The sequence below is a fragment of the Athene noctua genome, chromosome 1 (genome assembly GCF_965140245.1).
Source record: "Athene noctua chromosome 1, bAthNoc1.hap1.1, whole genome shotgun sequence".
NCBI lineage: Eukaryota > Metazoa > Chordata > Aves > Strigiformes > Strigidae > Athene > Athene noctua.
Genome location: NC_134037.1, coordinates 33923003 through 33948078, shown reverse-complemented (window position 1 = coordinate 33948078; position 25076 = coordinate 33923003). Strand labels below are relative to the sequence as shown.

Here is a 25076-nt window from a genome sequence, read left to right as displayed (position 1 = left end):
CTACTACATGTAAATTTACCATCAAATTGTAATAGTAAATCTTGTCTTGAAATAGATTGAAAGCCCATAACTTATAGAGAGCATATTCAAGGTGAAATTAAGGTCTAAATGCCAGCAGAGCATTTGTGACAGATGGAAAATTCTGGAATGAGTCTCATGCTGAATCTTGTTGTGTGTGCAGATCATGTCTCAGAGTTGATGCAGAATATGCTATAAGAGTTTAAGGTTTTTAAAAACATCGGTTACAAGTCAGCATTGGCTGAGAACTTCAACTCTTTTAGTAAAGCATAACTTTGAAGGAATTTTGACTATTTCATGAGTTCAGATAATGTCTATGGGACAGAAAACTGCAACCGAAGTTGATTGTTCCTCACTTTAGGTGGAGGTGACTACCTGACAGGCTTGTGAACTGCCTGAAGGTATGTATTATTTTCTGCTTGGGGATTTCCCAAGGTCTTCCCTGAAGAACCCCCAAGGACAACCATTATAACTGTACAGGTCTGCTGACTTCCACAATTGTGTTGACAGAAACAAAGCTTTAGCTGCACCTGGAATTAACTTGGCTCAATTTTGGTAGTTGATACTTCTCACTATTTAAGCTCTCAATTATTAAATGTAGATGCTCCCTTGAAATTAAAGTGCGCTATTTGTGCTAAAAGGTGTTTCCAGCCACATGCTAGTGTGCTTTCTGCCTCCCTGCTTGAGCCATTACTGGCATTTGATGGATGCTTGTGGTTTGCTAACCCAAATTTCAAAATCGGTGAACATTTACTTTGACTCATAGAAGATAATCTAGTTCCACATATTTCCTATTCACAGCAGCTCATTTATGCCAGTCTCCAATTGGATTCTGAATATCTCTGAGAATGGAGACTCTACTATGTCTTTGAGTAGCCTGTTCCAGTTTCTGATGGCAGACAGAATAAAAGTTCTTGTTTAAATGGAAATTCCCATATTTCAGTTTGTGCTCATTCCCTTTTTATCTTTTCCCTGGACACCACTGAAAACAATGCCAGTCTTCAGTCCCATGCAAGTGTTTATACACATCCCAAAGCCATCTTTTCACATTGAATGGTCCCAGCTCTCTGATGCTCAAGCCCTTAATCACTGTTGCTCTTGGGACTCTCCAGTTTGTGTGTCTCCTGTACAGAGGAGTCCAGAACTGGACATGGCGCTCCGATTCTGAAGTGCTGGTGAGACCATATTGAGTTGAGAGGAGTAAGTACTTTCTGCCATCTGGTGGTGACAACTCTTCCTAGTGCAGTCCAAGGTGCTGTTAGCCACCTATGCTGCAAGTTTGCTAGATTTGAGGCTCTTTTCTGCCAGTGTGGTAAGTTAAGGTGACCCAACACAAGGCCAAGCAAACACTGAAGCTGGTGCAAAGAAGAGTTTTAATAGGCCAGGTGGATGGTGGAGAGGAGGAAGTAAGACCCCTCCTTGGATCAGATATGACTTGCCTCTTAATGCTCACTGAAGAAGGCATTTCAGCATCTGACTGCTATGGTCAAGTAAATAAGATTCTGTTTTTTCTTTGTTATTGGTGTGGAATGCTGATGCATTTTATGGTCTGCTTCTCAGATACCTATGTTTACAAGTAAATAGTTATGGCTGAATACTTTAGATACACCTATCCAGTCTTGAATTCCTAGGTAAGACCCATGTGTTTAACTTGGAAACATGATCTAGCTCTGTAGTGTGGCTTTTGTCTATGCTTTAGGAGTCATGAATGGGTTGTGAGGTAGAGAAGACTTGAATCTAGAAGCAACTCCTATGGTATACTTCATCTGTAGCTTGAGGGATTTAGTTTAGCTAAAGACCAAGCCAAGTGTGATAAAGAAAAACCTGACCTAATTATATTTCTTAGATGAAGGTGGAAATGGAAAGCTTTTCGCCATAAATAGTTGACCAAGCAAGATAGATGAGTCTTCAGTATCCACTTACACTTATTACTGCTCAAAGCATACAGTAGTTGCTTATCAGTACCACAACAGTGTTGGCCTTGCTGCTAGCTTTTTGATGTCACTTGCCTACTTGAAATGGACTCCTTTTGAGTAGGAAAAGGAAATAGGCCAGGATGCTGCAGTGATGGGAGTCCTAAAAGCTGAAACTGCAAGAAGTGACTGGGCTCACATACTTTATCTAAATATATCCTCCTTCTGACACCATGGAGAGGACAGTACTGGTCTTGATGAACCATTGATTTGACTCCACTTTTGCATTCCACACTGATTTTTACAGGATTGTTGTATTTTTTCCAAATTTGTATTGAACTGCAGAAATGGAAGGGTGTTCTATTAGCAAAGTCTTGCAGAAATACATCTTAATAGATTCTTCCACTAGTTTAATAGCCAGTATAGCCTTTTGGTTTTTTTTAAGAAGGTGTAGGGCCCGAGCTGATGGAGTTCTGTGTGAAAGGCATTAATTGGATGATCTGAAATGAGACTAAACCATGGGTTTAGTTAACTAAACTGTGCTTACTTGACTCACTGTGTGTTCTTCAGATGCTTGTGTTACGGGTTTTTAAAAACCTGGTCAAGGCTGGTAAAACTGTACATAGATTCAACAGCCTCAATCCAATTAAATAAGACAATTCAATGAAAAGTTGGTAAGTGTAGCTAACTGTTAGTAGACATTGAGAGTAGTCCTCTGCTAATATATTGTCACAGATCAGAAAAACTTAGAAAACTGGACATTAGTATGAAGAGTTACAGGAAAGTGTCAGGAAACAGTTTTCAGAAAGCAAAGGATTTATAGTTCTATAATATGACCATAAAATATAATATAGGAAACAAATTCCAGATCTAAATTAACTATGTGTTTAGTAACAGAACAGTAGCAGCTTAAATTCAAAAAGCTGTTTAGTGTTAGAAGCCTGAGCTGTTCTCTTAAAACTGAATTAAGCTACATTTAGGTAGTACCAGTGTTTGATTGGTGTAGCCAAATGGTGGCCTTATTTCACACAGTTTACAGATATTCTCTTGAATTGGAGTATCTCTTCCTTTATCCCCTTGGAACAAACATGAATCGGTCACATTAGCTAATGAACTATGGGTATAGCCCGTATGAGTAAGGTATGCTGAGGTTAATATGGTGAAACTTGGAAGTGAGGATGTTTTCTCTTCATGCAGTGACCTCTGTGGGCTGAATATTTTGATCGTTGATTAATGATGTATGTAACTTGCCTAATTCACTGGCAAAGTGCAGTCTAGTACAAACACCACCCCCCACCCCCCCCAAATTTTTAGATTAGAAGCTCGATTTCTGAAAGCATTCATGATATTGAAGCAGTTTGAGTACTGCTCTGCAAGGTCTAAGAATGCTACATTTCAGAGTTCGAAGTTTTAACGTGTCTTGGAGCCCTGAATTATATGCTCTTGGCAAATGTGAGAAAGCTTAATGAACTAATCAAGAACTTTTTCTGTTTATTATGCTGCCACATTAAATCAGCACTCTAAACAGTAGATACCTTCAACACCTATCAATATTTGTCCAAAGAATAAACTATGTTTAGAAATAATTTGTCATTTACCTTTAGGTTCTAGGTGTTGACACTTTATTTGGCTTCTACACCACCTTCAGTAAAAATGGTAGATTTCTTAGAAGCACATGGATGCTGTAAAGAGAGCACTAACCAAGATTAGAGGCAACAAATTTAAGTTAGGGACAATTATATTGGTTAGTAGTGGGAAGGGCACTAATTAGTTATGCAGAATGAGGCAAAATCACAGGATTTCTGTGCTCCTGGGTATTGCGACTTACTGGCTCAAAGGGGTAGTTTTGTGCTTGGTTGTGTGGTACTTCTAACATTTTGAGGGTTTGTCTAACTATTCTAGGATTTGTTTCTTGTGGGGTGCAAATAATGTGACATAGTGCTTGACAGTTTTTAGTTTCCTAATAGACTTTTGAAATGTTCATAGTATAAGATATTTTGAAGTGTTGAAGGATTTTGCTAAATAGTTATGTCCTAAAAGTATTTAACCTCTTAGAATAGAGAGTTGAAGATTTAAACTGGAAAATCTTGATCTGAAATTGGTCTTCTCCATTCGTATCACTGGCTAATCAGTCCAGTTGATTTTGACTAGCTTTCGTAAGGTCTTCAAATTTGCCAGTTAGTATTTGTGAAGACTTGTGTGTTGTTTTAACATAGTGAAGGGTTAAACTTAGCTGGTTTAATGTCTTTTCAGATCACCTGTGCATCAAAGTAATATGACAGTATGACTGTTTGAATTTAGTGACCACTCAGAAATGTTTGTTGCAACCTCCAATTAGTGCTGTCTTCTAGAAAGGGATGTTAAGTGATGATACTGTATTGCTATGGCTTGTTCTATTTTTTAAAATTTGGATTATCAATAATAGAACCGTGCCTTCCATCTATAATGTACTTGCATTAATAGTAGAACATCCTCTGAAATGGAGTCCAATGATCAAAATAGCTTTAAATTTGTTACTTTTTTGTATATATGTTTTCTGTGAACAGCTTCAGTTATTAGGTGTCATAGCTTGCTTTTATTCAGTATTTGCTATGCTACCTCTTCCCTAGTGTGCTAGTCCTGTATATGACTTGCATGCAGGTGATTACTTTTAGTCTTTTTATCATTGCTGAATCAAAGGTGGAACTGAAATCCTTTGAAAGGGTTGGTGCTGTAAGTCCTTTGGAGTTCACAAAACAGTAGTAGTTCATATACTGGCTAGTGAATTTTATTAACTTTTCAGTGCTTGAAATTAAGAGCTAGAATGAGAGGAAACTGTTTGATTCTTTCCTTTGAATTACTGTGTGGTAAATGAAGTGCCAATGTAACTTTGTCTCTTCACTTAATTAAATTCTTTCTCCTAGCTTTGTACTCCATCATACTGTTCTGCGTGTTTCTGTGGATTCCCTTTGTCTATTTCTATTATGAGGAGAAGGAAGAAGATGATGGCAACACGTGCTCAGTAAGTTCACTTTAGCAAATGCACGAAGAAGGGAAAAGACAAATGAATATGGGCAAAAATGAAAGCAAGAATGATTGTCTAACTTGAATACTACAATGTTAATAGGATTTCTAAGTCTGACTACAGTTCCTTTGAAATACTGAGGCAGCTCTTAATAACACTTAGTCTGACAGTCTGTTCTAAGCACTGGTCTCACATGAAATGAAACTTTAGTGAGATAAGTAATTAACATCTGATTGCCATGATTTCTTTAGGCTTCCTACAAATTCCTTTGAGCCTGATTTCATATACAGGAAGCTAAAAATTCTTACATGAGATTTTTTCCTTAGAATAGAAAACATGTATAAACAGGTTTTAAAGTAGAAGACAGGAAGAATATACTGATTCTGAGAAGCAATTTGAGTACCTTCCTCCTTGTAGCATTTGCATTTTTTTTCTTGAAGTAGGCAGTAGTAATTTACCTGAAGTTAGCACTTGGTTATTTTTGTAATGCACTGAAGATTTTTTGACATGCATGACGTTCCAAGGAATAAAATAGATACATGCCAGTAAGGTGCTAATGTCTCTAAAATGCTGTTCTTAAAGAATCTTTTAATGATTGATCATGATAATTTGCCTCTATTCAGCTGTAACCTTAACATGAGGAAAAGACTTCTAATCATAGATATAATATAAAGCACTGGTAATAAGACTTTTCTTTGAGTGTATTTGCACAGAATGAATGTATGCTGGCTTCTGGCCACAGCTTCTCAAGTGCATAGTTTGGAAGCATACATAATTCAATGTCATTGTTTGTAGTTCTCAAGCTATGAGGCTCTTCAAGAATGTATACTTCTGACTTGTATCTAAAACTACTCATGTTTTATGTGGACCTTCTTTTGTAGAACACCTGTTATGCTAAGTATACTTTGCTATAACTTCTTGGATAAATCCATCTGGATTTATGTTATGTGAGTATGTTAACTTTCTCTTTAATATACAGCAGGTTAAAACTGCGTTCAAATATACTCTGGGATTCATCACAATTTGTGCAGTTCTTCTCTTAATTGGGTAAGTATCTGTATTGAACATTAACAGGGCATATACAAAATAGAAGCCCAAACAGAACTTTGTTTTGTGCAAGATTAAAAAGGCAGATTATGGTGCACTTGATCCATATGATGAATATCTATCTTAACCTCTAATAGTGTTTAAATATCTTGAGAGTTAGGTACCTGAAAAGTAAGAGCTTTACTGGAAGCTAAAATGGTTTACTTGTGGAGGTACATGTGTTTCCAAGTTCTGCCTGTTTGTGCAGTGTGAACATCCATGAAGGACGTGATAGCTATGATGTTGTACACTGAGATATCAATACAGTTGTAAACAGGCAGTAAAATATTTGTCATCTTCCTGTTTTCTGCCTCTTATCACATACTTTCATAGACGTGCCAGAATAGCTTTTTAGGAATATGAGCAGGTGTTAAGTGCTTAGTACTTTCCTAAATGGAGTGTTCTGTGGAGAACAAGTATAATGTGGTGTTACACTTGACATAGCTGTACCTTGTATGATCAAGGTTTTGCTGGCCTTTGAAAGGCAGACATTACTAAATGGTTAACTTGTTTGCAGCAAGTGCTGTTACTGAAACTCCAAGCAGTATTACAAACTCAATTTAAGATCACCATTAAGCATGACATGCACACCAGTATTGGATGTTTCTCATGTATGCTGTGTCATAAGCTTTTTAGCATTTTGACTGCAGCAATAAAGTTGGTAAAAATCACAAAATGTATGATAAATAATCCCTATCTAAATACTGGAGTGTCAAGTAGAAACTAGAGTGAAATTAACACTTCTAATTATATACCACCTTATTAGATTATTGATTTAGTTTTGATAAATGCATTTCTAAGAAGTCTGTGCTTTTAATTGAAAGTAACATTTGCTATCATGAGAGACTAAAGGAGTTTGTTAGCTTAATTATGGTCTAGAAATACTACTAAAGCTTCTGATGAAAGCTATTTCTCTGACTCTTGGCTCACATCATAGGTATACATTGTGTATGCTGTATAATAAATATATCCAGTTTAGAAAATTTTGCAGTATCTCTAGTAGGTGTCAACTGAATCCTCAAAGCATGTTTGTTCCTCTCTTCCAATAAGATGGAACTTGGTTCTTGACTTCTGAATTGTCCTCTGTGTTCCTAGGCTTGTTCTTTAAAGTTTTCACAATTTGTAGATTACAGCAGCTTCCATGATCCCCCCCAACACTGTGCCATATGATAGTGACACTGACTTGCAAATCAGACAGGTGTAGTACTTGGCCTGGGACTAAGTTACTGAACCATGCTTCTCCATAGGTGCAGACTTGAAACCTACTGATCTAAACAGCAGGACTATCTGCTGCAGAGAGGCCAAACCCCTTTACATACTGATAAAGTTTTAGTATTTCTGGATTCTAATGGAACAGTTTTTCTGCTGTTATATGTATGAGGCTTCTTCCTTTCTTTTAAAATGATAATGATTAAATAGTAGTTAAATAGTAGTATCATCCTAATGCCCTTGGAATGGGAAAGCACCCTTGCTACTTAAGATGCTGCTACAGAAGAATATAGTTCTTGTTTGTTCCCTTTAAGGGAAGCTAGAAGACTGAACAGCTCAGTTTGGGAAGCAAATTAGGTGACTGTGCTGAAGAAAAAGGTAAACTTTGATTCTAGAATAGTTACATATATATTTAAAAAGTGGGTGTCTCAGTGTTTATGTACATCCTTGTTAGAGAAGTTATCTGTCTTAAAGTTAGTCAGCTGTCTGCACAGCAAGGGCAAAGAGCAGCCTCAGAAGTCCCAGTGTGATAGAAGAGAGGTAAGTGTTGGAGCTGAAGCTTCTACATGAGGGGCGCAACTGAATGTGGTAGTGAAGAAGCAGTCTTGAAGTACTGCTGCCTGTATCTGGCAGTAGCAGGAAATTTTCTTGCTGGTGGTCAGGATCAGACTAAGACTAAAACAGACTGAAATTTTATGTATGGAATTTAATTTTAGGAGGCTGGCTTAATGGACTAGAACACTCATGCACACAGTTTACAAGAGCAAGAGGGGCTGGAGTATTTTCTGTGAAGTGCCTAGCAAATAGTTGATCTTTTTGTGCTTACATGACTGGTGTCTCATCAAGACAACCTCTGTTCTGATGGATTTAAAAGTAATTTGTGTAATTAAAACAGGTCAATAGCTTGGTTCTTTTGAAGATAGATCTAGACGAGAAATCCCTACCTCTTTCCTGGTCAGCAGTCCTCAAAGAAACCATAAAAGCTATGTTGATCTTGAACTTTAGGTATATCTTATTCTTACCTTGATGTTTACATTGCTCCATTGGAGTTCTTTGCAGTGTTTTGGGAAACACACCTGCATTAACTGAATTCTCAGCTACACCTATAAAACCCTACACTGGCACTTGTACTCTGCTCACTGTCAATGGACTGACTTGTACTGCGTCACAGCGATGAAGTGAATGGAGTTATTTAGCATGGAAACTTACTCTGTTGATGGCTACTATGGCCCTCAGGCTGTGTTGACCATTTTAGTTGACACAGCAAAATAGCCCAGACTTCTGTCAAATTTCTTCTTGCTTAGTGTGCATGAAGAATAGGCCTAAACTGCAGTGTGCTGTGGTGCAAGGGGTGGGCTCTGTTTCAGAGATCCTTTGGGAATGTGGACTGGATGCAGGTCTGTAGATGGCTGGGCATGTTAACTCGGTCTCATTCTTCTTGTGGCCTGTTGAGGCCAAAATTCTGTTCAAGTGGGCTAGTTAGCCTTTGGGCTAGTTTGCTACTAGTTTGGGGGCAGGGAGGAGAATAGGATTCCTACTTGCCTGGGTCTGAGGTGTGTCAGTTCATAGATTCTGCATTCCTTTGAAGCACTTGTTGCATGGAACTTGGACACCTGATTCTGTGTCTGTTCATCTCCAGTCATGATATAGCTGAGTACTAACTGAAGAGTGTATATAGTGGGATTCTGCTTTGATTGGTGTCCTTTGACATACTGGTTGTAGGTAGTCTCAGAAAATTTTAACCTTATTGCTCTTGGAGGGGGGAGGATTCAAGCAAGCTATAAATATCCTAAGATGTTCTTCCATCTCATTTGTTCCCTGCATGTGGTCCACAGATAGAAAATTCATACTGATCCTAAAATAAAAGGACTTGAGGTCATGTAGTTTCCCAGTCTCCTATTTTAACCCTTTTCTAGCAATTAAACCTGCAGATATCTGTTATCTCTCATAAGTAGAAATTTTGCCTAACTATGTTAATACCTGTCTTGATTTTTGCCTGGATGCTATTTTACAGAGGGAAATACTGCTAGAGGCAGATATAAGAACAAAACCTAAAGTCAGCAAGCATGCATCAACTTAAGTAAATGCTTTTAATCAACTAAAGTAAAAGCCTTAATCTAGCTCTTGCACAGTCAAGAAGCTGAAAATCAAACTTTTTTTAAAAAAGTTAAGATTTTAATTTTTAAATTTTTTCAACTTTGCTTGCAGAGTGCTGTTTTGGTTTTGATGTGATGATTATAAGTGCATGTAGTTAGTTTAGCACTTACCTTTTGAAATACATGCATATGCTCCATACTTGAAGTTTGAGGCATGCTGCTAGAAGATGCATATTTGTTATGCATTTGTTTATTGGGACTTCAAGCAGGGATCTGATTGCATACTCTTTCTTACAGAAGTCCAAAAGATACTTGTGAATGTTGGTTTTTTATGGACTTTGGTCAGGGTCTTGCATTCCTTACCTAAAAAGCTTCCCTCCAAATCTGACTTCCTTGTGACTTGTAGGCATTCTGGTTTTATGTCTGGAAGCTACAGTTTCACACTGGTGTTGGAGGTACTTGTTTTCTGGTTGTTACAAAACTAGATGTTTTGTCTATGGAGGTAGTGGACTTTAGATGGGGCAAGTGACAGCTGGAAGCTATCACCTATCCAGAAGGCTGTTCTACCTGACATTCATCTGAGTCCTCTTTCTTGTCTCCGATTACTGGAAGGTCAAAAATATTTGAATTTCTCTGCGATTCTTTTCTCTGGGCCAGCTACACAACAAGGAAAGGAATGCAGCAAATGTGTTATTTTAGTTGTAATAATGAAAGATAAACATGTCCCTTTAATGCTTGGTGTGGGAATCATTAATTTTTTTTGAAGTGTGATTTATATTTGTCTCAGTTGATGCTTAAAGTCTTTACTCCTCTGTATGTGAGTCAAACTAGGATAGTAAATCAGATTAATACATCTTCTAATGATGTTTGAGTGTGGGGTCCTTACCTTGGTTAGGACTGGTAAATAGAAAATCACCTCATTGACCTCAGACCTGATTCTGCACACATGTGTACTCTGACTTAGTACAATCTTTGAGGGGAATGTGATTAAAATGAAACATCACCTTCAGAATTTTTTAAACCTGATGTCATACAGTTTTTCTTCAGGAATAAATGGATTTCTGTTTTCTTAACTTGGAAGTAGAATTCTTCTGATACTGGATTAATTAGGGTGATATGACTTTTTTTGCTTTGTTACAGTGCTTTTGTTCCTCTGGATATTCCCAACAAGAAGAATTCCACAGAGTGGGAGAAAGTGAAGCTCCTGTTTGAAGAATTTGGAAGTAGTCGTAAGTTTGAGATTTGTTCTGAGCTTTGTATAACTTGTTGCTGACTTATTTTGACATACTCATCGTTGAACAAGAAAACTTGCTTTCTTGGTGACATTTTTCTAACTCTTAACTGCTCACCTTTGCAATAAGATTGTTCTCTTTTGTTCAAACAATGAGAACTGTCTTTCAAGTACAGAGAGGAGACACTGCCAGTGTCTGCTTTCATTACAGTCCCCATTTGACAGCAGGATTCTAATGATATCAATGGTGGGGAGGGGAACCTACTTCCATGGAGTCTTCACTCAACACAGCTTTTAAATGTTACTTGGATATCCTAAAATCAGTGAACTTGAGTATGGTGAGTGTGTATCTTATCATATGATGTTTTCCAAGTGCTTACCTATTTAATGTGGTGCTGCTGTTCACAGCAGTATCACATGAGACTTTCATAAGTGGTTTTGTCTATTTAGACAGGAAAATCCTATGGGTCTTATGATATTTTTTCCCTTTGTGCTCCTAGTATTTACCTCTCCTAAAATTGTTTTGTTTGCATTTGTTATACTTCTTATGCTAGGGAGATAAAGAACTATTCTGAAAGCCAAACTCCTTTAAGTTGTATTTCATGTTTAGCTTATGCAGTTCATGTATTTAGGGTATATTTTCAGAGCAAAGATGTGAAGAAAGCTTTATAAGTGAGCTTAGACTTGATACCACTTTCCAAACGTATCCAGAAAAATGGTAAATGAAAGTTACTTAACAAACATTAATCCAAATGCATAAGTGTGCAAATATTTGTGTCACTCTTGCTATGTATCAGAGATTTGGCTTCTGTCTGAATGTTTTAGAGTATAATGCTACGAGCCTTGGTCCAGTAGTATCCTGCATTATTCTAGGAATTTTGTACTGACTAAAAATTCCCTGCTATGACACTTGCCAGCTCTGTCAACACATGGTATATCCCTTCAGGACTGATCAACTTTGTATGTCCAGTTTCTGAAACCTAATACTCTTCCATCAAGGGTGCATCTTTCTTACAACTGTTCCCCTGGTCTGTCAGGCCTGTTTCCTGAAGTCTGGTATTGCTGGTAAAGACTGAGTCAAAGATGACATTCAGTACTTCAGCCTTTTTGTAGAATTATAGAATGGTTTAGGTTGGAAGGGGCCTTCAAGATCACCTAGTTCCAACCCCCTGCCATGGGCAGGGACACCTCCCACTAGCCCAGGTTGCTCAAAGCCCCGTCCAGCCTGGCCTTGAACACTGCCAGGGAGGGGGCAGCCACAGCTTCTCTGGGCAACCTGTGCCAGTGTCTTGCTACCCTCACAGTAAAGAATTTCTTCCTTATATCTGATGTAAATCTACTCTCTTTCAGTTTAAAACTGTTACCCCTTGCCCTGTTGCTACCCTCCCTGACAGAGTCCCTCCCCATCTTTCCTGTAGGCCTCCTTTAAGTACTGGAAGGCTGCTATAAGGTCTTCTCAGAGGTTTCCAGGCTGAACTCTCTGTCCTCATAAGGGAGGTGCTCCAGTCCCCTGATGATCTTCATGGCCCCCTCTGGACCCACTCAAGCAGGAGTAGAGGGGGAGAATGACTTCCCTTGACCTGGTGGCCACACTTCTCTTGATGCAGCCCAGGATGGTTTTCTGGGCTGTGAGCACACATTGCTGGCTTATACCAAGCGTTTCATCCACTAATACCCTTAAGTCCTCCACAGAGCTGTTGTCAATCTACTGATTGTCCAGCCTGTATTTGTGTTTGGGATTGCCTTGACCTATATGCAGGATCTTGCACTTGGCCTTGCTGAACTTCAAGTTTTGCATAGGTCTGCTTCTTGAGCCTGCCTGGGTCCCTCTGCATGGCATCCCTTCATTCCAGTGTGTTGTCCACATTACACAGCTTGGTGTCATCAGCAAACTTGCCGAGGGTGCACTTAATCCTACTGTCCATATTACCAACAAAGATGTCAAATAGCACCAGTCCCAATACTGACCCCTTAGGAATGCCACTTGCCACTGCTCTCCACTCAAACGTCTATCAAGCTATTGGTTGAACTGAGAGAGTTATGATCATCCATCAAGTTCCTTAGCCACAAAATGGTCCATCCATCAAATCCATGTCTCTCCAATTTAAAGACAAGGATGTCATGCAGGACAGTGTCAAATGCTTTCCACAAGTCTAGATAGATGATATCAGAGATAAGAGATAGAGATAAGAGATAGATGTTCTTCCCTTATCCACTAATGCTGTAACCCCATTGTAGAAGGCAACCAGATTTGTCAGGTGTGATTGGCTTTTACTGAAGCCATGTCCTGTGTCATCAGGGCCCTTGCCTCACTCAGCAACAGGCCCTTGTTTTCCTTTTTCCACTTACATACTTGAAGAAGCCCTTGTTGCCTTTGACACCCTTTCAGCGTCTTTCATCATATGTGCTTTGCGGTAAGCTCTGCTTGCAAGCATAGGAGATAGGGAGGGCAAGTGCATAGCTCTTTCAGAATTTCAGCTGTCTGCTTGTTTGTGTTTCTCTTGCTTCACAAAAATTCTGACAGTGTAGAATAAAATATTGCTTTAACTCTTTATCCAGGTAGTGACAGTAGTTGAGATGTAAGGTAACTTTTCTAGGCCACCTTGATGTGGCTGTCAATTAAATATTCAGATCTGTACATGTCTTTGCTATACAAGTGTAGTGTAGCTGATTTTTTTTTCTAGGAAGTTTTAATCATGAAGATGCTAGATTTGGCTGTGGAAGTCTGTTTTTGATTTCTGACTCTACCAGCATTCTCTTGTAACTTTTAATCTCATAGGATAGTTAAGGCTAAAGAGACCTCAGGTCACCTAGTCCAATGTCCTGCATGCAAGAAGGTACAAGGTCAGACCAGGTTGTGCAGAGCTCTGTCAGCTGGCTCTTGAAAAATCCTTAGGAATGGAGACTTTAATCTCATGGTGAAAAAAAAAAAAATTATCCTCTTATCCAACATGGGTATGATTGCCTTACACTCAGCTGCTGTGCAGCACCGAAGAGCCTGGTCTCCACCTCTTTGATAAGCAGGCAGGCTATATTAGGTCTCTCCAAAGCTGTCTCTGTTCCAGCCTGAACAAGCCTGACTCCCTCAACATATCTGCGTAGCATGTGCTACAACCCCTGACCAATTTAGCTCTCCCTTAACTCTCTCAGATTTATCAATTTTGCCAGTAGTGGGGACCTCAAAACTGGTTATGGTATTCCCTGTATGGTCTGATCCCTTAATAGATGGGCATGGTACAGTCCAGGATGCTGTTGGACTTCTGTGCTGCCACAGCACACTGGTTTATCTTCAGATTGCTGTCTGTCAAGACCCCCCAGGGTTCTTGTAGAGCTATTCTACAGCCATCAAGTCCCTAGTCAGAATGGTTGCAAAAGGTTCTTTTGTGCTCCAGATGCTGGAGAAATAAGGACAAAATCCTTCCGTGTTGTCTCTACTTCAACCTGTTTTCCTGTTCTTATATTAACTTATCCTTTTCCTTTGTCTTTCTGCAGTTAACCCAGAAATACAAAGATCTTAATTTTGGATGTTTGTTTTATGTCCATTCAGTTGTAATGGGATTATAAAAGGAATGCAAACTCACCCACAGAGGCAGAGCCTGATAATATACTTCTGGTATACAATTATCAATTTTTCAGTCAGTTTCTTATTGTTCCACTGAACATAATTTAAACTTTTAAAATGGATATCAAATGTTGGATTCAAATACATGTACAGGAGGATCATCAAATATGGTCTTATGTAATATGTTATAAAAAGGGGTCACTTATTTGTGTGGTTTATCCCCTAAACTTCAGAACATAGGTAAAATTTTCACAAGTATTGAAGGGGAAATAGTGCTGAGTTGTTTTGTTTTTTTTTTTTATTTTCAGTTATAAACATAGCTGTAGTATTTGAAACTTACATACATACTGTTGTTAGTTTTAGGGAAGTTATTTGGTATTATCTAGCAAAAATGGTTGGACTAGATGATCTTCAAGGTCTCTTCCAACCTAGATGATTCTGTGGAAAATAACAAAGTAAAGGTTTGAGCTGTGAAGTTGGATTTAGTTGTGCTATTAGATTAGTTTTTGGTATTTTTGGAAGGAGTTCTGTAGGGTTTGTCAGAAGAAAGATTCAGCTTCTGAGAGGATAACTATAACAGTATTTCTCAGTTTGTGAATATTTGATGTTATGTTCAAGAAAAAAGAATGGAAACTCGCTAATAATTCTGTGTGAGTAAAAAAGGCTATTGTGCTCTAAATTGCTTAACTAGAGGGGAGGGGAAGACATAGGGGAGAACCCTAAATAGTAGCCTAGTTCTTATGACTGGGTGCAAACTTGAGATTGATTGCTTAATTTGGATGATAGCTCCTATAAGTTTCTATGCTACTACTTAATCAAAAAACCTTGCCACATTGTGGCCTGCATAGTGAGTGTACAGACAGGTCTGTTGTGAAAAATTATGTAGAAGGATTCAGGGAGTTTGCCTTTGGGGATGAGCTTGCTGAGACTTTTATTTATCCCTTTTCATTTCTAGAGTCATAGTAAGGCTACAGCAATTCCTTAGTCCTCTGACCTTTTTCCAGTTTATATATCTGACTGTATGTCGTCTGAGTGAAGCTGAGGCCTGTAGTCTGGCTTGTTTGGTTGTTTGAAGGATCAGTGCTTGCTTGATTCTCTTGTTAGTCTTTATGATTAGAAAACAGGTGATAACAAACAAAACCAAGATGAACCATCCAGAATGCATGTGTAAAATTACCACAGCACCCTGTGGAGGCCAGAAATAAGTCTTGAAGAGACATTAGGCAGCTGTGGGAGCAAGTTCACTAGTGGCTAGTCAACCACTTGACTGAATGCAACATCTGTGAACTTGTAGCAGAGGTGAGATGGCTGTCCTATTCTTGCAGTATTGGAGGAGGATCTACTGCTGACAAAGCTAGTGAATTTTTCATCTGAGTTGTTATGGCTGGTAACTGTCTCAATTTTTTTTCCTCCTTAATGAACTTAAATGTCTTCAGGAAAACAAATCAGGAAGAAATGTTCTTATAACTCCACTGTAAGAATTTTCAACAGGCTTTTTTTTTTTTTTCAGATGGTTTGACTGCTCTTTCGTTTTCCATTAGTTCCTTGACTGTGATTGGAATGTTGGCAGCTATCACTTACACAGTAAGTTATGAAAATTTCAGCCCTTTACTTTCATACTTGCAGTTATTACAGGCTATATCTGTACAGGAAACTGTCATACTAGATAGTTCCAACAGTGTTTTCTAGCTCTGGGTTTTCATGGTTTGAAACACTACTTCTGAGTTCTTGGAATGAGAGGAATAACTTTTTTACTGCACACTTAAGACCCACTGTTTCAGTACCTGAACACAGATCAAAGTTAATTTTAATGTTTCTACAATGGGAGGTCACATTATACCTTATGACTTGTAACACATTTACTGGCTCCTCCTATTTTAAACTTCTGTCTCTTTTCCTGTCCATACAGCAGTGGAGAACTAAATATTGCTTTATGCATTGAACGATGGTGTAACCTAGACTTGGTCTGGTCAGTTGTGATGGTCTGATGAAACCATAATTAATGTCTCAAACATTTGATAAAGAAGTTTGTTAAACTGTTTCTATGGAAACATCAGGGCTGTGCAGATAATGGTGGGAAGATGCAGTGAGAGGAAGGGGTCCTGCAGAGGTGGGACCACACATTTCTGAGGCTGAACTTTACAATCTTGAACAACTCTATAAAGAGCCAATAAAGAAGCCATTCATGTGACACATGTGCCAAGAAGAAAGGCCAGAAAATGGTCATACTTGCTGAGAGGGGGAGTAACTCCCCAGTGGCCCCCAGGCTTCCCCACCGACCCATTTCCAGAAGAACCTGAAGGTACAAACTATGTATGCAGCAAAGCAAGAATTTGAGAAGCCTAGGGTGTTCATGATGCCTGAGTAGTCTAATGAGTCCAAGTGCCCACCTGGAAGAGGGGCAAGGAATTATGAGAGGATGTGACTCAAAGCCCCAGGTGGCTGTGCCCCTCGAACTGGACCCTTAGGCTGGCTAGACCAGTGCTGGAACTAGGACTGGTGAAATCTTTCTTATTTGTCTTGTTCTCTTGCTCTCTTACTCTCTTACTCTTTCTTTCTCTCCTTTTCTCTCATTTTCTATCCCTGTATTCCTGCATGTTAAGGCAGGGCTTGTCCATGCATGTTTGCAGCTTGTTGGGGCATGTTATAAGATGTGCTGCTAGTCTGTGTATGTTGTAAGGTTTGTTGGTGTATGTTACGAGGTTTACTGCTTGTTGCAGAGGTTGCAAGGCTTACTGACTAAGTAATGTCATTACATTCATGTCAGTATCTGTTGTGAGTAAATAAAAATAGTGGTGTGAATTGAAGAATCCTTGGTCTTGTTTCACCTTAATCCTAAACTGGGAATCAGCAAATATGAGTTTTCATACCAAGAAATTGGGATGTGACATCAGTCTATAATACTGAATTTACTACGACTTTTCTAAGTTGATGTTTTTATCTCTACAGAACTCTACAATGAAAAGTCTGGCAGAATAAATTTATTTATAAAAAAGCATGCACAATATGCTCAGTCATAATGGTTTCTTTTTGTGAAAGGCTGTTCTTCATTCAATAAATGAAAAAGCTATGTCTTTAACAGGGCATAGCTTCACAGAGCTCTATTTCTAGAATTTGAGTAAGAGTAGATATCTGTGCAGGTTGGGATTCAGCTATAAAAATCTGCAGTATCTTCTGTGATGTGTGCCTTAAATCAAGAATAGCTAAAAGTTAAAAGTAGTTTGAAACTGTTCAGAGGCTTGTTTTTTAAAGCCTCAGGAATATTCTGATTATCTCTAAGCATGCAACTAGATTATTGTAGTTCTCTCTGGCTTAGAAGGGTTTGGAAGTGTTCATTCTGTAACTGATTGTAAATCATACTGTTAAGGCTATGTTAATTGAACTGCTTGACTCTTGCTTTTAGGTGGAAAGGTAAGGAACCATTTTGACTTAGTAACTTTTGCTAACACTTGGTGTTCATGTGGTCACCTGCTTTTTTCCAATCTGTTCTATTCCTTCAGTCACTGAATAATCAGCCTGTTTTTAATGCTATATGTACTAACTTGTTATCAAGGTAAAATTTTGTAACAAAAGTAAAGCTTTGAAGCCTAAGATAACTGCAGACAAAGCTTTAAAACTTCTGAGGAGTCAGTGTTTTCCTGATAGCTTTTAATGTTTAAAGTCATGTCCTTGCTAAAATAACTTTCTCTTCCATTGCAGCCTGGCTCTAACGCAGTGAAGTTCTTCCCACATAACTTTGCTAGTGAATTTTAAGTGGCTCTGTAACAATAGTTCATGCAATAAGTTATTTTGAAGCATTGCTAGCTAAGGAAGTGTTTTGTGCTAGCTTGTCAGGCAAAGGATAAATAGATAAAATTGTTGTAGAACAAAGATATAAGAAAGAGGGAAGAGTGTTTTAGTCATAACTGGGTAAGGGGGTAAAATACCTGCTAAATGCTACCTTTAGACTCTTAAACAAATCTAAATTGAATAACAAGCATAGCTGATGATTTTCTTTCTCTTTATAGTAGTGACTTCAGCTGGTGTAAATTACAGCAGGATTATGGGAGGCAATTCAGTACAGGTTCTTAGATGTAAATATCAGAACACTGGCAGCTCAGTGATCAGGCTCTGTGCAGTAAGGTAGGACAACAATTTGGTGGGTCAGCTAGTAGGCATCTCAGGTGATCTAAATTGCTTTCAGCCCACGAAGTGCTTTACCTTGACCCAAATCATAAATGTTATTACTTTAAGCCTTTTCTGACTGACGTGGTTTACTAAATCATTCAGACTATATTACTGACATCTAGATAATGTGCTGGTCAAAAAAGATCCAGACCTTCGCTTATCCTGTAATAACATGTCAGCTTTTAAATTTGTTTCCCTTAATTATGGAAGGGAAGATTAATCTCTTGTTCAGTTGCATTACTGCAGAGCACATGTAGTGTTTTTTAATCTCCATGAGATAACATTAAAACAAACTCATTAGCTGGGAGAGTATCCTCAGTGTTGGTTTTTCAAAGAGCTACCCAAGTATGGTTTTATAACTGTTAGTAAACATCCATAAGCATCTAAATTGCAAGACTGTTTTATCTTGCACATTTACTGCTGAATGAAATGTAAATGATATTTTTAAAAGTAGCATTTGGAAGTTTAACATATTAATGTTCCTTGCTTCTGATGTTATCATATTTCCCTATTTATTTTTGACCACAGATCAATTGTGGCACCATTCAGCAGAGTCTCACAATATGATTCTGTCCTCAGAACTAGCTGAACCTGGAAATATGTAACTTCCATTTAATGTTCAATAACCTCAGTGTGCTGGGTTGTCTTTGGTTTCTCAGATGAAGACAATACCTCTGTCCTCAATGTTGTTGCCTTAGTCTTGCTCTATTTAGGACTTGTACAACAATACTGGGTGGGATATAAGGCAAAATGTCAAGTATGATAACTAAAATAGTCTTCTCTGAAAACCTTAATTACTGAGATTTTAGGCTAATTTGTTGCTTTGAAAACTCCCATTTAGCTGTCCATGCAAATGCCTGGAGCATGAAATTACTATTTACTTTGGTTTTAACAGCTGTATTTGATCCTTCTGAAACTATCCATTCTGTTTTACAGTAGGTGTTAAGGCAGGGTGGGAGAAATAGAGCAGCTGTTTCACAGAAGTTTTAGGGATAAGCTCACACAGGAGGTGGCGGTTGTCCACCTCAGTGTTTGTTGTCATTATTTGCAGGCAATTGTAGAATCTTATGCTGAAACAATGAGCTGGCTTTGATACATGGGTAGGCTGAGGTACAAATGTGACAGTCAATAAAAACCACTTATTTGAAGCTCTGTGTTCTCAAAGTTGAGCAGGAATAGGCTTTTTTATGTTCTAGTGCTATTATAACACTTTGCCTACTGCCAGAGATGGTCAGGCTTCCATATGTAAGCAATTTCTACCTGCAACAGCATGAGCAGTGCAGCTCTCATGATCTGAAGAGTGAATTGCAAGTGTGACCTTGACTGTATGTGGATGCCATGTACCTGCATTCCAGTTAATATTGTGGGCTGGGCTTTTCCCAGGGGTATGACTTAATGCAGTAGTTACTTCAGCAGTGAAAAATTCCTAGGGTGTCGTGTTTCCTGAAGCTTTATGAAAAGGTTGGCTCAGTCTCTACTAGTTTGGATTACTCCTCTACCTCTACTTGGTAAGAGAAGCATGATTCTGAAAGGAGTAACTGTTTTTCTTCTGGTAACTTCCCACTTCTCTGCATTGCGGGGTGCTTTGCTGTATTAGTCTTGCATAAATCACCTCTAGATAAAACAAAGGCACTAGTACACAGGCAAGTCGGTAAGACATTGTTTGTAACTCTTGCCTCTGACTTTAGACATCTGACAAGTAGTTAAGCTCCTGTGTGTTTCAGCCAGCCTTTTGCATGTCTATCAAATTGTTTGTCCCAGTTCCTAAAGGTGGGAGGCCTTTGTGCTTAGTCATCAAACCACTGTTTGATAATGAATGGTGATTTTTTTTTTTTAAGCACAAAAAGAGAATACCTTTATGTAAGGGTGAACACAAGAACAAAGACAGCTACTTCAAAATTTTCCTCAAATGCTTAGCAGATGATTGGAAAAAAGGGTAGAGAATAGATGGGGACATGATGTTTGGTATCTGAGTTTCCTTATCTCTGAACATTGGTGATCTCAGCTCTTTGGTTTATACTAGTGGAGTTGAGGATTTGTAGTACAGTCATAACTGAATTTTTTTGATGTTTCTCTGACTTCTGAATATCCTCAGTCTGCTCCATTGCCAGTGTTGCAATTGTACTGTTAAAGGGAAGCTTAGAACAGGTGTTTCTGGTTTTCTGTATACTCATATTCACCTTCTTACTCTACAGCGAAAAAAATCTATTTTGAATAAACACTTCCTGAAGGTTGTATTATAAGTGATGTGTTAGCAAATGCTTTCATACCTAATTAAGAACAGTTTTACATTGAATGCCTACTTTTAGTATTTTGTGTTACATTAGTAATTACAAATGCTGTGCCTGCATTGACTGCAGTTGACTGATTTAATCTTAAAATGTTATTTGTGGGAGAATACCATGAAACAGATGAATCAAGTGATTCTATTTAAGTTGCTTGGAGTACAATTTATCCATTCGACAATTAGTCAGACATAGGCTAACAATACTGCTTTGTGTAGCTTTCAGTGTGAAGAATTAGATTACGGCTGTTCTAAAATTGCACTTCTACATTGTGGTAATATACAATACTATGAGAAGTTGGGGAATTGAGGCTTTGGCACTGGCAGCAGGCAGCCTTGAGTTTAAGTACATACTGAAAGGAAAAGATCACCTCTGCATGTGTATGCTCCTAGGCTTTATGAAAGCATATTCTCCTGTTTCTGCATGAGGAGGGATACAGAAGGTTGGTGTTATTTAGATTGTAAATGGCTGCAGTTTAAACTACGGAACTAACAAATTTACCCCAATGACCAATATAGTTAAAATCTATTTTTCAAGGAGTACTGTCAGTATTGGCCCAGTGTTCTGGACCTCTGTTAAGACCCAGCTTGAGTTAATGTATTACTCTGAAGTACTTGGTGAGCTATTCATGCAACAAAGAACAGACTACTTATCAGGCCACACAATACTGTAACATTTGTTATGTTTGGATTTTTTTTGTGGGGAGGGTGCGCATGGGTGACAGCACAAACTGAAGCATTATGCTGGATGCTGACAACTGAGGACTTGTGTTACCGAGTGTCATAGAAAGGTACATAACACTGCAGTTTGATGTGGTTGTTGTTATATTAGCTTGCTGGTTTTTATTTTCTATGGCTTCAAAAATCAAAAATCAGGTCACCAAATCTGACCTACTGATACATACAGAGAAGAGCTTTTCTCATAGTTTGAAGAAAAATGCAGAATTTCACTGACTTGTGAGCTTTTCCCTAGCTTCTGAATGGGGTAGCATGAAATACACTGTTAAAGCCAAAGATGCTAGAGAAATTAAATTTACTTGGTATGAAAAATTCCTGAGTTCCTCAATTTCTGTGAAACACTAGTTATGAATTTGGAGAAGGATTAGTAATGAGTATTGAATATTACCCCTGAAGGTAAATCACTGGGAGGGTATTAACATAAAAATTACCAGCTTAAGGAGTTAATGTAGGAGTTGCTTCTTCCAGGGAAGGTCAGGGCTTCCTCAGAACTACTTTCAGTGATGACTTAATACAGAAGATGGTGTATGTTTTTTGCAAGTGTTCTTGGTTAAAAGCAAGTATTCAAATTAGATTTGAAATAAAGTTTTATGCTTGCTATGAAGTATCTTCAGGAGTCAACAGCTAACATTTATATAAAGGAGCAAATGAAATGTTTTATGGCATTTTTTAACACCATGCCAATCATATGAGAATAGAAATGAGATGCGAGGAAGATGAATAGGAGAAGTAAAAAGTGTTTAGAGAGACTATGTGAACTCCACGCTTGGAACAAGCAAATTTTTCTTCAAGTGATGACATTTGGGACAATCTGCAGAATTTGGCAAGTGTGGCTTCTCTGGACCTGTAACAGTGTGGCTTCTCTGGACCATGATTCATGAGTCTGAATGTTTCAGTAGTGTTAGCTTTCTGCATGAGAAAGAGAGCTTTTCTAACACTTCTTTGCAAAGGAATATGAAAGGTGTCTAGCATGAGGCTAAACATTTTGAAGATAGTGTGTTAAGGGTAAGCTAAAACAGACATCTTAATTGTATTTGACAAGTCTCTCACTGTATTAAAAAGTCCGTAACAGTAAATTTTCACATTGCCTCTTACATTTGCCCTATAAACGTTTTGTTCTATTAGCTTTGGTTTTGGTTTTTTACTATAGCCATTCCAATGAGCAGTTTTTCTTTCCAAGTTACTTGTTTTATTAGGAAGTGGGCACAGAATTGGATTATGTAATTTTTCCAAAAACTTTGCTGCACTCCGTAAAAAGTTAACTCACAGGTTAGGACCAAAAAACCCAACTTGATTAGGTGTGTGGTAAAGCAGAATACTGTTTTAACAGCATGATTTCTTTGAAATTGACTGTAACAACAGTTTAGGTGAGTACTGTTTCTACTCCTTGTTCCTATTGCTATAGTACTGTTTAAAAAAAATATCAGAAAAGCAAGTTTATGTACAGATATTCATAGCACTTAACTCTTGAAGCTTCAAAAGTAGTATTCTGAAGAACACATTTGAACTAAACTGTTTTCAGAGTAATGCTTCCCACTTCAGCCTTCAGTTCTTGTCATACCACTATACTAACATCCTAACATCTCTTATCAGTGATGTGCATTTTCCAGATTCCCATTGGGAAGCCCAACTTGGCTCATATTGAGGGTCTCCAATGAGATCCTCATTGAGAAGCTTATGGAGTATGGGCTGGATGAGCAGACAGATTGAAAACTGGCTGAATGGCTGGGCCCAGTGGATGGGGATCAGTGACATGTCTAGTTGGAGGCCAGTCACTAGTGGTATATGCTAGGGGTCAATACTGTGCCCAGTCCTGTTTAACATCTTCATTAATGATTAGGATGATGGGACTGAGTACCCTCAGCAAGCTTGCAGATAACACAAAACTAGGAGGAATGGCTGGTACTCCAGAGGGTTGTGCTGGCATCTAGAGGGACCTGGACAGGCTGGAGAAATGGGCCAACAAGAACACAACAAGGTTCAGCAAGGGGAAGTGTGAAGTCCTGCAGCTGGGGAGGAACAAAGCTAGACACCAATATATGCAGGAAAGCAGCTTTGCAGAGAAGGATGTCAGGGTGTTGGTGTACACCAAGTTAATCATGAGCCAGCAATGCGACTTTGCTGCAGAGGTGGCTAGTGGTACCCTGGGCTGCGTTAGGAGCAGTATTGCCAGCAGGTTGTTGAAGGTGATCCTTCCCCTCTACTTAGCCTTGGTGAGGCCACACCTGGAGTGCTGTATGCAGTTCTGGCTGCCCAATCCAGGAGAGACATGGAACTATAGGAGCGGGTACAGTGAAGGGCCACAGAGATGATTAAGGGACTTTCTTCCTGTGAAGAAAAGATGAGAGCTAGCACTGTTTAGCCTAGAGAAGAGGAAGGCTCAGGAAAAGTCTTGCCAATGTGTACAAATATCTGAAGGGAGGGTGCAGAGCATGGAGCCAGTTTTTTTTTTTTTTTTCAGTGGTGCCCAGCAATGGGACCAGAGACAAAGGGCAAAAACTGAAACACAGGCAGAACCATCTGGAGATTGGGAAGCTCTTTTTCACTGTTACTGATCACAAGCACAGGCTGCTCAGATGTTGTGGAGTCTCTTTGTTGGAGATATTCAAGAGCCATCTGGACATGGTCCTGGACAAGCAGCTCTAGGTGACCCTGCTTCACAGAGGTGTTGGACCAGATGACTTTCAGAGGTCTCTTCCAACCTCAATGGTTCTGCAGTCTGTCTACTATGTGCAGGATTTAGCAGTAGTACCAATGGGTGACACTTACTGTGGTGTACCTCAGGGTATGAGATGTCCTCTCTGGCTCTAGCTGATGGAAAGCTTGAGAGAACAGTGGTTGACAGTAAGAGGTTCTTTATTGGATTAATTTTAATTCCACAATACTGGTCTTACTGTTATAACCTCACTTAACTCAGGGACAACTTTTTGTTACATCACACCTGTTATTTTATGAGAAAATGACTTACTAGATATTCTTACTATTATTTATTCACCTCAATACAACATGTTCAAAAAAGTGCAGTGGTCACTTTGAAAAACAGTATGCAACATCTTCAGAAAAGTAGGTAGTTCGATGTTTTAGTAACTACTAACTCTTGCAAGACTATCCCATGTCAGAGAATAGTAATAACTTATAGTTTGATAGCTGGCAATTTTTGGATTCATCTTTTGTAAGTAGAAGGGAGAATATGCCTGTTATGGGAAAAAGCTCCAACAAGCATTTAATACTTACTCTTTAATCTAAGCAATACAAATTACTTTTACCATCATCGGTAAGTTTTGCTTCTTGTACAACCAAGTATTGAACTTTCATGCTTCTCTGAATGCATGTAAAATTACAAAAGTATTTTTTAGCCACAGAAGCTGCAGTTATGTTTCTTGTGACTTTGAGCTGATCCTTAATAGCATGGTCTTCTAGAATGTAATACTAAACCTTACACTTGTTGCATTTCCTTGGTGAATACACTGAAGAATAGCCTGTTCTTGATACTTTGGAAGACTGGGAAGGGGAGAAAGATGCAACTGGGGAAGGTATGCATTCTAAATTTTTTACTATTTAAGGGTAAATAATAATCTAATGGGTTTATCAAAAGTGTACAAATGTTCACGATAGATACGTTAATACTACTGACGAGCATAACTACATGTACTTCTGAAAAAGACATCTGTAATGTTTAAATGAGTAACATTGTTTAAACTTTTTTCTTGGTATGGCTCAATTTTTACCTTGATCTTGAATTAGTAGTTGCTTTAATAACACAAGTCT

At 38.5% G+C, this 25076-nt stretch overlaps 1 protein-coding gene across 2 annotated transcripts in view; it reads left to right on the top strand.

Moving 5' to 3' along the window:
- Window positions 1–25076, top strand: part of LMBRD1 (LMBR1 domain containing 1) — an 86893-nt gene that overhangs the window by 15403 nt on the left and 46414 nt on the right. Inside the window, exons 4-7 of one of the 2 annotated variants that reach the window (XM_074895825.1) lie at window positions 4835–4932; window positions 5918–5982; window positions 10467–10555; window positions 15630–15703. In XM_074895825.1, coding sequence (XP_074751926.1) covers window positions 4835–4932; window positions 5918–5982; window positions 10467–10555; window positions 15630–15703 — 326 coding nt within the window. Of the gene's footprint in view, window positions 1–4834; window positions 4933–5914; window positions 5983–10466; window positions 10556–15629; window positions 15704–25076 lie in introns of both variants that reach the window. The other variant, XM_074895824.1, reaches the window with a different exon arrangement.